The sequence below is a fragment of the Mustela putorius genome, unplaced genomic scaffold (assembly GCF_011764305.1).
Source record: "Mustela putorius furo isolate JIRA1106 unplaced genomic scaffold, ASM1176430v1.1 tig00003875_pilon_pilon_pilon, whole genome shotgun sequence".
In the NCBI taxonomy this organism is placed as follows: domain Eukaryota; kingdom Metazoa; phylum Chordata; class Mammalia; order Carnivora; family Mustelidae; genus Mustela; species Mustela putorius.
Window position 1 is genome coordinate 789,224 of NW_025422026.1, and position 10,713 is coordinate 799,936.

Consider the following 10,713-nt stretch of genomic DNA (forward strand, 5'->3'; position numbering starts at 1 on the left):
AGCGTTGCCTGCCTGCTTTGGACACTCACGTTTATTTCAGTGCTTGTATTTTTGAGAGGGAAACACATTGCCTCAAACCCCCAGGTGAGCCCCACAGGAGACATTAGGTGAGAACCGTGTCCATTTCCCCTGTGACAGTAGAGCTCGTGGTGAGACTTTACGGAACGCTAACCATGAGTCTGACACGGGGCTGCTTGCCACAGGCTCCCGGGAGGCAGGGGCTCCCTCGGGCTCGCTCTTCATGGGGAGAGGCGGCTAAGGGGACATTCCCCCACAGGTGTGAGGCGGGCCAAGGCACTGAGGGACATGGGTAGGCAGGGTGGGGGCCACAGTGCTCCTTCTGGGGACGGTCAGTTTGTTTTCTGCCTCTGGGGACTGTGGGCGGGGAGCAGAAGACAAGCTACTCACCCTTACACAGGTGGGGACGTGGGGGACAGGGGAAGTGGGACACAGCAGGAAGGACCCTGGGGGACGGGGATCCAGGAGTGCCTGTATCCAGAGCTGCTGTGTGGGCCTCCTGGCATGAGAGCCGCCCCTCACGGCCAGGACAGGTGGGAGCCAGAGGGCAGGGAAGGGTGACCTTGTCAAACGGATGGGCAGTCCACACCCGACTGGCTCCAGAAACGCTCAGGACCATGTCTCAGGTGGACCCTGGCAGGCAGGCTTGGGGTGTGTGCTGAGGGGCTAACCAGAACCTCAGGCAGCTTACTCCCCCTCTGCAGACCTTGGTTTCTCCGGCTGCAGCACAGAGGGGTTGGTGAGGGCCTGGCGGGACCGTGTGGCAGGGCTACAATAAGGCAGGGGGCAGAGAGGGCCAAGGGAGCTGCTGCTGGGAGCCCAGCGCCTTCGGGCCAGAATTCTTGCTTCAGAGGCTTCTGAACCCCGCTGCTGGGAGGGCCCCCAGCACGGGAGCTGGCTTGGGTCTCAGCTCAGAACGGCCACCCCAGCCCAGGGCCCGCCTGGGCTCAGTAAGTGGTCAGGGAGCCCAGGCCTCAGTTCATCTTGGAGATGGGGTGCTGCCCTGCCTGTGGTCAGCCCCCCGCCTCTCCGGCCCTGACACTCCCCACTCCTCTCGGGGGAGAGTGAGGGGCCGGGGAAGCCCACCGGTGAGCTGCTAGAAGGAAGCTCGGCGCTCAGGACTTGTGCTTCTTGTCGGTGAAGAGGAGCCTCCAGAGCTTGTCGGGCTGCAGAGAGGGAGGAGACACTGGGGCCTGGAGGCCCTGGGCGGAGAGAGGCGCAGCACCCGTTGGTCGCTGGGGCCCAAGCCCAAGAAAGGCCTGCTGGGAGGATTGCTGGTTGTTCATGAGCCTCATGGTGCCAGAAATGGCACAGCCAGCCCCAAACCCCGCCCTGTTCTGGGTGAAGGATGTGTGTCTTCTGAGAAGGCTAGGGGAGGAGGGGGTCTCCACAAGGTGGGACCAGAGAGGATGTGGGCTTTGCAGCGATGGGAGATGGGGGGTGGGAACTGCCATGGGATGTGGCTTCAGGGTTCCTCGAGGGCCTGCCTGCCAGCAGGGCCTGTGGTCCCAGCAGAGTCAGGACCTCTGTGGTGCCCCGCACTGCACTGGGTGCACACCCCGCCCCGGGATGTGTGGGAAGGCCTTTCAGCAAGGACATCAGGTTTCGCTGCCCAGACCTCGAGGGTCTGCGTGAGTTGAGGTCCGAAGCCGTCCCCACGAGGAGTGGACCCTCCCTGCCCACTGGCTCGGGGTGCAGGGAGAGCGTGCTGGGGCCGAGGGTGCCTGCGCCCCGTGGGAGCCCCTGCCCTCCACTTCCCCCGCCGGTCCTCAGAGCAGAAACCCTCCATTTGACAGCTCTGCCCGGCTGTCTCTAGGCTGCATCCTGAGCAGGGGAGTACGTCTAGCCTTGCCCTCGGGCAGACAGTTGTATAGAGTAAGAGAGGGAGGTCCTGGGTCGGGTTGCTGAAGGAAAACGAGCAGTGGTCGCAGTGTTTGGGACATAGTCTCAGGAAGGCCTGCCAGCGAAGCTGCCTCCCCGGAGCCACGTGGCTGGGGGCGGCTGGGCCACAATGAGGGTCTGGCACAAGTGGTTTGGAGGGCGCCAGGACTGTTGGTCTGCAGAGAAAGCCCGCAGAAGGGCCTAGAAGACCACACCTTACATTCAAGCTGAGCCACAGCCCTTCCCACCACCTCCAAGCATATGTTACTTCTAGAAAATCCTGGGCCCCTCGGAGCAGTAGCAGTGACCCGAACTGCTCGTACATGAAGGCCACTGATCCCTCTCACCAGCAGGGGCTGGCAGCCGCCCCACCCCCCTGTGGAGCCCACCTTGTGTGTCCGTCCAGTCTCCTTGCTCCTGGCTGCTGGGATTTGTTCATAGGTGTTCCCGGGTTCAGGGAGCTCTGGGGCCCCTGAGAGTCTCTTGTAGCCATGGTCTGTGGATCCTGGTGGCCTGCTAGTTGGAGGACTGGTCCCGGGACATGGGGGCCTGGGTGAGCCCCCCCAGCGCACTGGGACCTCCGCATAGGCACTGCCTTCTTGGTCTGGCTCGTCCCCGGGCTCTGACAGGGGACCTTCTGTCTGCAGGAGCTGATAAGTGTCTGCAGAAGTGCCCTGGGAGCCGGGCTGAGCCCTGTGGCTCAGCTTTGGAGATGCCTGGCTCCAGGGGGTGGCGGAGGATCCCAGGGCCTCAGAAGCGGGGGGCAGAAGGTGGCCCCGGGCTGTGGGAGGCCCTGTGGGACCCTGCTCAGGACTCACCCCAGAGAAGGCAGGCCCCAGGCCATCAGGCCTGTTCTGACCTCCAGCCGAGAGTCTCTTGAGGGACTCCTTGCCTGGGGAGCTGGGCTGGCTGCCCCCTGGAGCTGGCCTGGGTCTGCTGGACGCCTCTGGGCCCAGGCCTAGCTGTGCCTGGTTCAGCTTCCTCGGGTCTGAGTAGATACTGTTGTTGGGGCTTCCAAAGGACTCGTCCAGAAGGGAGGCACTCCTCTCAGGGAGGGGAGGCACCTTCCCGGGGACCTGGGGACAGAAGCAGAACCCCTGGAGCGCTCTCCCATCGCTAAGATGCCCTCAGGTGAACGGGAGCTCTCGGCCAGCCGCAGCCCCTGTCCTGGCTCAGTTTACCTCACTGTCCTGTCCGTGTCAGCCCCCACACTCCGAGTCGAGTCTTTCCTTGGCATTGGAAGCCAGCAGGCACCACCCAAGTTCATCCTGCCCTGTCCTCCCTCCCAAGTGCTCCATTGGCCTCTCAGAGCCCCTGAGCCCCTCCACTCACTGCTTCCCCCCCTTCAGAATAGACTGTCACCCCCAAGGCTGTCATTTGTGTGTTTATTCCCTAAATGCCGGCTGGGCACCAACTCTGGGCCAGACATGGTTCCAGGTGCCAAGGACTTGACGGGCAGCAAAGCCTACTCTGAAGTCTGCTTTCTACCCTGGGAGATGGACAGCAGACCAGTCTGTTACATGGTTTCATGTGCCTGACACATAGGATAGCATGTCACAAGATGGTAAGCTGTCAGGTCATGATTTGTCCCATGAGTGGGATAGACAGAATGACAGGTGGGAAGGGGTCTTTCCTGTGGTCTTGGCCCTTCTGGAGAGATGACATGCAAGCAGAGAAAGGAGGGCAAGCAGCTATCTGGGAGGGAGAGTAATGCAGCAAAGGTAAAGCAAGTGCAAAGGCCCTGGGGTGGGAGTAAGATTGTCGTGTTCTGGGAAGGTGCCAGAGAGGTCGGAGAAGAGGGTGCAGAGGGGAGGTAGCAGGACCCCTAGTGAGGCCTCCCGTGGACCCTGGGAAAGGCTTCATCTTGTTTCCAAACGTTAGGAGAGGCCTGGGGTCCCTGCATGCTGTGGTCTGCTGCATAGGAGGAAAACCTCTCTGAGCCCCTCCCAGGGGTGCTGTGGGGGAGAATGTCCTCATAGACACCACCTCCCACCTCGTTCCCCTATAGTTTAGAGGAATTTCAGGCCATTTCCTGCCCATTTTCTCATTCAAGCCTCAGAAGAACTGTAGAAATGGTAAACTGAGGCAGCCCCAGCAGGCCAGAGGCAGCCCAGGGGTGGGTGAGCCCACACCTCTGAGCCTGGAGCTCAAGCCCCAAAGGCCTAGGCCAGACCTGTGGGCCTGGTGCATGCCGGACCCACTGGGCTCCCGATGCTGCTTACCGCCACGCCCCCCTCCTCCGAGAAGCTGCAGGAACTTGCATCCCGGCTCTTCTTGGTTTGGAGGAAGGAGACCTGTGGCTTGGGGCAGGGGCAGGGGCTGGCAGCCTCATCCAGGACCGCTGCTGGCGAAACTGTGACGGCTGGGTTATCCGGGCCCAGATGGGTGTGGTGGAGGCCCAGGGTGATAGCATCATATAGATCATTGTCCTCCGGCTGGGCAGTGGGGGCACAGCGGGAGCGTGGTCACGCACTCCCTGCTGACCTCCCACGGCCTGCCACGGAGGGACCCACACAGGCTCTGCAGGGCCCTGACTTCAGGGAAGGTGCTTCCTCAGCCCACCCTCCTCAAACGGGACCAGGACTCTGCGCTGAGTGCCTGGGGGCACCCCACCCCACCCCTGCACACCCCGGGTAGGGGTGCCTACCCGCGGGCAGGCAGCAGACAGGGTCTCCCCAAAGGGCTCCAGCTGCACCTCCTGGTAATGGCGTACGAGGTCGGCCAGGGTGCCGTGGCTGTGCGTGTCCCCCGACACCAGGTAGCGCCGGTCCCGCAGCTGGTTGATGACGAAGTGCCGACAGCGGTCGCTGCCCCTGTTAAGGCAAGCAGGTGTGGCCAAGGGCGGTCCAGCCTCGGCGCCAGCACCCGCCGGCCGCACAGCCCTCCGTGTGTCCCTCTGTAGCGGGACCTGGAGTCCTGGAGCCCAGCCTCGCGGGTGGCCATGCCGGGTCGGGAGCCGGGGAGTGGCTTCCAAACACGGGCCTCAGGTGGCAGGGAAGCCCCCAGGTCCGCCCGGTGGGGCGAGGGCGGCTCCCAGCGGGGCGCCACAGTGCCCGGCAAGGCGATGTTTTAGAGAATCAAAGTCCATGATGAACAGAACACCAAAATCTTCGACCAAAGCGTGGTCCGGCCCTGCACTTCCTCGGCGCGCCCCAAACCCCTGGACTCCCGGCCCCGCCCCCAGGCGCGGGTCCATGGCCGCCCTCCCGGGGGCACGTCCTCCCGGCGGGACCGACCGCTGCTGCAGTGAGGCGCCCGCGTCCGCAGTGCGCACAGCGACGGTTCCCGCACCGGAGCGCTCCCGCCCGCAGGCCCCTGTCCGGCCCCGCGCGGCTGTGGTGCGTCCCCTCCTGAAGTCCCGGGGCCTCGATCTCCCGCCCGGCTCCTTGCCCCAACCCTCCGTCTTAGAGCGACCGGGTCCGCGCCCAGCGAGCGCCCCGCCCGGATGCCGCGAGGTCCCCTGCGGGCAAACACGCGCGTCCGCCCCCGTCTCCGCGCGTCCGCTCGTTGGCAGACTCGGCTCTGCTAGGAGCGCAGCCGCCGCGGGCATCCTGGTGCCGGCTCTGGGCGCGCAGGGGCGGCTCCCGAGCCGACTGCAGCGCGGGTAGTGGGGGCTGCGGGGGCGCCGCTGTGCCGCTCCGCGGCTCGGGGCCGGTGTTCTCCGAAGCCCCTGCGAGCCGTGCGGGAGCCGAGCGGCGGAGCGCACCCTCGCCAGACCCTCGCGGCTCCTCCTCCCGCCGTGCGCTCACTTGGGCTGCGTTTGTACTTCCCGGGAGAGGGACGCCGCCGGTCGCCAGGCCCGTTGCCCTCCGGACAGCCCCGTCTGCGAAGCGCCGTCCCAGCCTTTCCTCGCTGTGTACCGCGTCGTCTCTGTCCCGTGGTTCTCCGCAGCTCCTCGCGTGTTCTGCCCTCGCTAGACACGCGCACTACGATTCGTAACTTCTCCCGAGACTTTGGTTTGTCCTTTTATTCACTTGGCATCTTCTGAAGAGCCATCTTCTGAAGTTTTCATTTTAAAGAAACCCCCGTGTCCACCCTCTCGTTCATGGTTAGTAGGTCTGGTCTTAAGGAATCTTTGTCTTTCTCGAAGTCTTGAAAATTTTTCCTGTTTTCTTTTAGAAATGTCCTGCTTTGTTTTTCTCACTCAGGGCTGTGATCCTGCTAGAATTTGTTGACTTCTGTGTATGGCGTGAGGTGGGGGGTCATTGTTTTCCATCTGGATATCTGACTGCTCCCGAGCTTCTTGCTGGAAAGACCTGCCTTTCCCCCACAGAACTACTGGGAAGCAGGTGACCACAAGCGCGGGACTGTTTCTGGACCCCAGAGTGCCCACGGGTCCATCTACCCATCATGGACCTCTGAGCAATTGTATAAGTTGGCATCCCACTCAAGTCGTGTTCAGGAAAAGGAGCCCTGATGCTGAAAAGACATTTGGAAGCTGCCGAGCTCACGTATTTCAAAGTGCTTAGGTAAGTACCTGGCACACAGAATAACAATTCCCATTTGGGTAGAACTGAAGTTTGTTTGGTCAATAGGACATTCAGCCCCTGTGCCAAGCATGTTTCAGTGTGTAAACCTGTCCTACCCATTCAGCGATCCTGCTACGTCTGTACCACAGGGTTTCCACCCTACAGATGGAGAGACAGAGGTGCAGGGATACCCTCGCGCAAGGTCAGGATTGGGGCAGTCTAAGCAGGAGCTAACTTTGAATCTGATCTGAGGCCTTTGAGGTGCATGGGAGCCCCGGCCTCTCTTCCTGATGGGGAGGAGGCTTCTTCCTTCCTCCAGCTCTGCCTTCCTGTACCCAAACTCCTCTCCAACCCGGGCCTGATGTCACCACCTCCCTCGGTTTTGTGCTGGTCGTCCTGCCCTCTGTTTTGTATCGTAGCCTCATCCTTTCAAGGGTTCCCACGGGCCTCACCCGTTCAGGCTCTGTCCTTAGGTCCTCCATCCACAGCAGGACCCTGACCAAACAGCCCTGCCCTCCTGCACAAGCCCTCCTCCCCAGGAACCCGCTGCCCCCAACTCCTTGTGGCTCCCCCAATGCCCCCTGCCCACTTCCTCCGAAGGCTGCTGCCTCCCATCCCGCGGCCAGTGCTGCTCAGTACAGAGGGAGGCAAAGGGGCTGGGGGAGCCAGTGCCCAGGGAAAGCCAGGCAGTGCAGGCTGTGGGGGCAAGGCGGGCTCAGGGGCCTCGCTGACAACTCCCTCTCCTACCTGTAGGACAAGATGTAGCCAGTAGCCCGGTCGCTGAGGCGGATGAGGAAGGAGCCGAGAGCTTTGTCCCCAAGCAGCTGCTCCGTCTGCCTGGGCAGAGATGTGTAATTAAGAGGGGCCCGTGCCCGTGTGGCAGCAGCAATGAGCGGACTCAGCCTGCCCCAGAGTCCCTGCTGGCCGCCCCCTTGGGTACAGATCTCCAGCTCTCCACAGGGGACTCTCAGACCTGCAGCTGCTACTGTGGTCTGTGTATGCTTGAGCATCCAGCAAACTCCAGACTCGGGGTTGGGCTGGGCCTGAGTGCTGAGGCCCCCACGCGCCACCCTCCCCTGCAGCCTCACCGGCAGGTACAACAGCCACTGACCCTGGCTGCCCACTCTCCACCTGAATGTCTCTGTAGTAAGAATGAATCTCTATCACCAGAGATTTTTAGGTCTGGGGGGCTCCTTGCCTCAGGACCACTGTACGGTTGTGCAGGCTGTGCACAACACATGTTTCTACCAGGAGAAGGTGCTGTTTTGCCCAGAGTTTGATTGCAAGGGCGATTCCTAGACTCTCATCTCCCTCCATGTCCCTTCCAGCCCGAGGCAGCCACGGCCATTTCTGAATGGCACCAAGTATTCTGGAGAGGTGATGGAAAGTTCCAGTTCTCTTCTGGTTTGGCTGTACCTGGACCACCTGCTCGCTCAGCGCTTACCAAGTGCCGGCTCCACGCAGGGCCCGCGCCAGAGTTTGCAAGCCCAGCACTAAATGAAAGTGCCAAGCCCCTCACTCGAACATCGAGCCTCTCAAGACGGTTAGGGTTAGGGTTAGAGCCGCACACCAAGCGTGGCCAGCCCTGGTTGACGGCTGGTGCTGAGCCAGGAGCTCCAGGGGGAACCTGCCGCTCCTCTGTCTCGTGCTCAGGCTGCTGGCAGGGGCCGCACAACCCGAACGCTGGCCCCATGTCGCCTCCACAGTGGGGCAGCGCACGTCCAGGCTGGCCCAGGTCGGTGCCCACTCAAGACAGTGCTCACCCTCCCTGACGAGTGTCCGGCTTGCATGACAGAAGAGATGACAGCCCTCCAGTCCTTGGTTCTCCAGGACAGGTCCCAACGCACCCTGCCCCTGCCCCGTCCCTCTGCTAGACCACCCTCAGAGTGGCCCAGCACTCGCCTGCCATGCCCACGTGGTGCCCCTCAGTCTGCTCCCTGCCTGGCCCAGGGGGTCCGCAGAGATCCGTCTTGTCCCAGGGGGGCCCCAGGCAGCTCTCTCACGGCGGGGGACGGGGCAGCCTTACTTGCGGGTGATGAATCCGTGAAACCAGGGGGGCAGGGCTCCATCCTGCAGGATGAAGGGTGCCTGTGTCTCCGTGAACCATGTCAGGGCCAGTTCCTGCAGCTTGGCGAGGGCCTGGCTGTCCCCCACCTCCCGGGGCCCCCTCTGCAGGCACGGCTGCTTCGGGCTGCCCTCCATTCTGGCCAGCTAAGTGGAAGCAGCGGGCAGACCACCCACAGGCCTCTATATCTGTGGGCGCCCCGCTCATTTGCCTGAGTCCTTGCCCGCCCCAACGCCCAGCCACCCCCACACACAGGAGCCCTATTGTCACTGCTCCTTCCTGACTCCGGGGCGGACACCTTGTGTGGCTGGAGACACTGGGGGGAGCGTCCTATGAGCAGCGAGGTTGGGGGGTCTGGATCGCAGGAGAAACCTCAGACTTCTTGACCCCTCCCCCCAACCCCCAGCCTCTGCCTCTGCCGAAGCCAGGCCCTGGCTAAGGTCCTCAGCCCAGCAGCTCTTAGTAAAGCAGGGGCTTAAATTCCCTCAGTCCTCGTGGATGCCGCTCGTACTTGGGTGAAGTTCTGCGCTGATGACTCTCTCTCCTCTCAAGATGCATCGAGTGCCTGCCATGCGCCGCGTGCCCCGGGCCCTGGGAATCGGGTTGTACAGCGGAGAGCATCTCTCCCTCATGGCGTGGACACGGACCGTTGATAAGTCCACGTATAGAACACGGTGTCCAGTGTGATGGGCACCCCAACAGCAGCGGAGGGGAAGAGGGCGTGGCTCCTGTCCCTAAGGGGTGGGGTCAGGGGTCAAGTGGGGGTCTGGCCAGGAGCAGGCAGGTGCCCGGGGAGGGGAGAAGAGAGGCTGCTCACCTGCGGGGGGATGGGGGGTCTTTGCTGGAGGTCTGGGAGAACAGCACAGACCTTGGTGGAGCTGATGGAGAAAGACCTCGTGTCACAAGCATTTTGAGAGCCCTGTCCCAGTGTGGCTGATTTTCACCAGGGCGCCATGTGTTCTGTCATGTGCATTTAAAAGCGCAATTCTGAAAAGTTCAGGGGCATCGCCAAATCCCAAAGGGGAAGCTGGGGGAGCTGGGGTCTGACGCAGAGGCGGTCTGCTGCCCAACCGAGGTCCGGCACGTATTCAAATGCAAAGAAATGTGTTTTTATGATTTTCCATGAAGCACTCTCTCCCCACCTCCCTTTCAGGCACTGCTCTCCTGGGCAGAACCAGGTCATTTGCATAGGAAGACAAAGGTGTTTTGTGCCCTACTGACCAGGGTGAGGATCCCCAGTGGGGCCAACAGGCCAGAGTCTGTATCTGCTCAGATGACAGGTGAGGCCCAGGTCTGGGGCCATCGGGGGTTCTGTGAGGGGCTGTGGGAGGGTGCTCTCTGACAGCGTCGCAGACCCTGCTCCTCAGTCCCCGCCATGGTCACCTGCGGGGACACTGGTGTGCCCGTGCCCCTTCAATTCTGCTGCCTGGGGCGCCAGGAGGGGCTTGGCCTGGGACCCTGGTCCCCGCTGGCTGGCTCTGCAGCTCTGAGGTCAGTCCTAAACCTCACCACCTCTTGGTGCCCTCGTCTATATAAATGGAGGGTAGAAACCACCCAGGTAGGGTTTGGGGCGTCAGAAGCCTGTGCACGCAGGCCGGTGGCTGGAAGGGACGCACGTGGACCAGAAACGTCAGCCCCTGCTCCAGGTGTCTGTCGGATCGACACCTCCTGGTGCGGGTTCTCCTCCCAAGGTCACGCTCCTCCTGGAGGACCCGTACCGGGCAGCAGGCCATCCCAAAGGGGATCCTGCCAGAGGGTGCCCAGTCTGGCCTGCCCTCCTAGAGGCCACCCGAGGTCTGTCCGGCTGTCCTGACTGGACACCCAGCTCCAGCCCCGCACATCTCCTTTCCTGAGCCCGTGCAGTGGTGGCAGGAGCCCAGCATGGCCTCCTGAGTGAGTCCTAGCGCTGTTGTTCGTGGACATAACGTCTTCATGCCCTTAGTTATTCCGTTAGTGGCGTGGATATGCCCCCCGACACGAGGGCGCGGAGCACAGGGCGCAGAGCACAGCGCGTGGAGCACAGGGCGCGGAGCACAGCGTGGAGCACAGGGCGCGGAGTACAGCGCGCGGGGCACAGGGCGCGGGGCACGGAGCGTGGAGCCCAGGGCGCAGAGAACAGCATGGAGCACAGCATGGAACACTGCGCGTGGAGCACAGAGCTCAATTCTCTTCTCTCCATCATCTGCTCCGTTCTCTAGTCTGTTCTGTGCCTGGGACAGGGCTTGGCACAGTTGCTTGCCCAACAGGCACATTTCATTTAACTTAAATTCTTTACTTAGG

General features: G+C 62.4%; 1 protein-coding gene across 5 annotated transcripts; it reads right to left on the minus strand.

Moving 5' to 3' along the window:
- Nucleotides 1-13: 13 nt before the first annotated feature.
- On the minus strand, nucleotides 14-8,651 carry SH2D7 (SH2 domain containing 7). Of its 5 annotated transcripts, none has more exons than XM_004763607.3 (6): nucleotides 8,395-8,644; nucleotides 7,116-7,205; nucleotides 4,547-4,712; nucleotides 4,122-4,334; nucleotides 2,289-2,975; nucleotides 14-1,184 (listed from the first exon to the last, which is right to left on the minus strand). In XM_004763607.3, the coding sequence occupies exons 1-6, from the start codon at nucleotides 8,568-8,570 to the stop codon at nucleotides 1,134-1,136; spliced, it is 1,383 nt and encodes a 460-aa protein (XP_004763664.1). In that variant the 5' UTR covers nucleotides 8,571-8,644; the 3' UTR covers nucleotides 14-1,133. The 5 variants fall into 5 exon arrangements, with proteins under 5 accessions (XP_004763664.1, XP_044923122.1, XP_012917432.1 ...); XM_045067187.1 differs by having other exon boundaries at nucleotides 14-1,280; XM_013061978.2 differs by having other exon boundaries at nucleotides 14-1,277; nucleotides 8,395-8,643.
- Between the last annotated feature and the right edge of the window lie 2,062 nt (nucleotides 8,652-10,713).